Source organism: Sardina pilchardus, chromosome 22 (assembly GCF_963854185.1).
Source record: "Sardina pilchardus chromosome 22, fSarPil1.1, whole genome shotgun sequence".
Taxonomy (NCBI): domain Eukaryota; kingdom Metazoa; phylum Chordata; class Actinopteri; order Clupeiformes; family Clupeidae; genus Sardina; species Sardina pilchardus.
This window is the reverse complement of record NC_085015.1, coordinates 378,135-380,000: the sequence shown is the minus strand read 5'-3', so window position 1 is coordinate 380,000 and position 1,866 is coordinate 378,135. Positions and strand designations below refer to the sequence as shown.

Below are 1,866 nucleotides of genomic sequence, written 5' to 3'. Positions count from 1 at the left end.
ACAGGGGGACAGGAAGTGGGGTTACAGGGGGACAGGAAGTGGGGTTACAGGGGGACAGGAAGTGGGGTTACAGAGGGACAGGAAGTGGGGTTACAGGGGGACAGGAAGTGGGGTTACAGGGGTTAGAGGTCAGAGGTCAGGGTAGAGAGAGGAGCTGTGATGCTGTTCAACTCAAGAAACACTATTTCAATCTGATAAACATGCCACAGGGAATCTCACACACACACACACACACACAGAGACACACACACTCACACTCACACACACTCTCACACACTCTCACACACTCTCACACACTCTCACACACTCTCACACACTCTCACACACTCTCACACACACACACACACACACAGACACACACACACAGAGACACACACACACACTCACACACACACACACACACACACACAGAGACACACACACACACACACACACACACACACACACACACACACACACACACACACACACACACACACACCCGTACCCTCGGAGTCGATGGTGACCTGGGCGTGTCCGGCGGTGATGCTGCTGAGCAGGCCGTCCTCCTTGCGCAGCGTCTGGACGGTGGTGTAGTGCAGGGCGCCGCCCACATTCAGCTTCACGTACTTGCTGCTGGCCAGCCCCGCCCCCGCACACACACTCACGCCCGCACACACACTCACGCCCGCCTTCTCCTCGCGCACACACACACCGCCCGCCGCCGCCGCCACCACCGGGGGGTCCGACCCCACTCCACCCCCTGACGCCTCAGCAGACATCACCAGTGTGTGTGTGTGTGTGTGTGTGTGTGTGTGTGTGTGTGTGTGTGTGTGTGTGTGTGTGTGTGTGTGTGCTGTCCAAGGCAACTGAAACACAAAAGGAGAGATGGTTATTATGGTTCCTAGCGCGTCATATGGAGGACGAGCTCAGTGCCCCGGTGCTCGCTCCCGCCTCCCCGTGCAGCTCAGGCTGAAGTACTTGTCTACAGTAACCGACGCACCGAACCGGGCGGTCTCGTGCTGCAGACGCCGGTGAGCGCGGATGATTCAGCGTCAGAATCCTCCCGAGCGTCTGCGGCAGCCTGAGCCGAACGGCGGATAACGAATTAGGTCAACCCCGGGAGCTCGAGCTCTCGACCGGACAGCATACGAGCTCAGCCGATTGAGGCCTAGTCTTACACGCTATGCGGCAAAACTGCCGTGAAATCTCACGGTCTTCTTCCAAATACAAGTTAGCGTAAAACTTAACTTCAAACGCGTCTGATTCTGTTTGTCTCTAACCTGCACGGCTGTCATTAGTAACATTAACGTTAGCTGACGCCTTATCAACCACTATAACGGCTACTTCGAGGGCTTACGACTCTACTCACCGAGAGCAGTGCGTCTGTGTGTCTTCTGCGGGACTTCAGACAGAATCAGTCTGAGAGCTACAAGAGTCAGATCTCAGAAATCTCTGAACAAACACCGAATCTGTTTCACATCCACATCAACTACGCGAACACCAGCCCAGATTCCTCTTCCTCCTTCTTCTTTCGGCTCAGCTGAGTACAGAGTACAACAATGGCCACTTCCTGTTCTGCTATTAAGGGCGGAAGCTGATTGGCGAGGCGCACGTCTGTCAACACATATCACGCCTTCTCTGCGACGTCATCAGTGTGCACCGAGCTGCCCATCCGGCAACTCTTTAATCATTGCAGTCTGATAAACTAGGCCAATCATGTTTTTCCTACAATAGGCCTACAGCGATAGATAGATAGATAGATAGATAGATAGATAGATAGTCTTTATTGTCCTATAAGGATATTCTTCTTCACACATCATCAATCAACATTCCATAAAAGAGCAGCATTTGATGTTCACATCACATAACATCTATCACACATCA

At 53.1% G+C, this 1,866-nt stretch overlaps 1 protein-coding gene across 2 annotated transcripts in view; it reads right to left on the bottom strand.

The window, feature by feature from the left end:
* The window catches only part of kctd13 (potassium channel tetramerization domain containing 13), an 11,763-nt gene extending 10,124 nt beyond the window's left edge, over nt 1-1,639 (bottom strand). Inside the window, exons 1-2 of one of the 2 annotated variants that reach the window (XM_062526670.1) lie at nt 1,352-1,639; nt 488-848 (exon numbers count right to left, since the gene is read on the bottom strand). In XM_062526670.1, coding sequence (XP_062382654.1) covers nt 488-761 — 274 coding nt within the window. In that variant the 5' untranslated portion in view covers nt 762-848; nt 1,352-1,639. The remainder of the gene's footprint in view (nt 1-487; nt 849-1,351) is intronic. The other variant, XM_062526669.1, reaches the window with a different exon arrangement.
* Between the last annotated feature and the right edge of the window lie 227 nt (nt 1,640-1,866).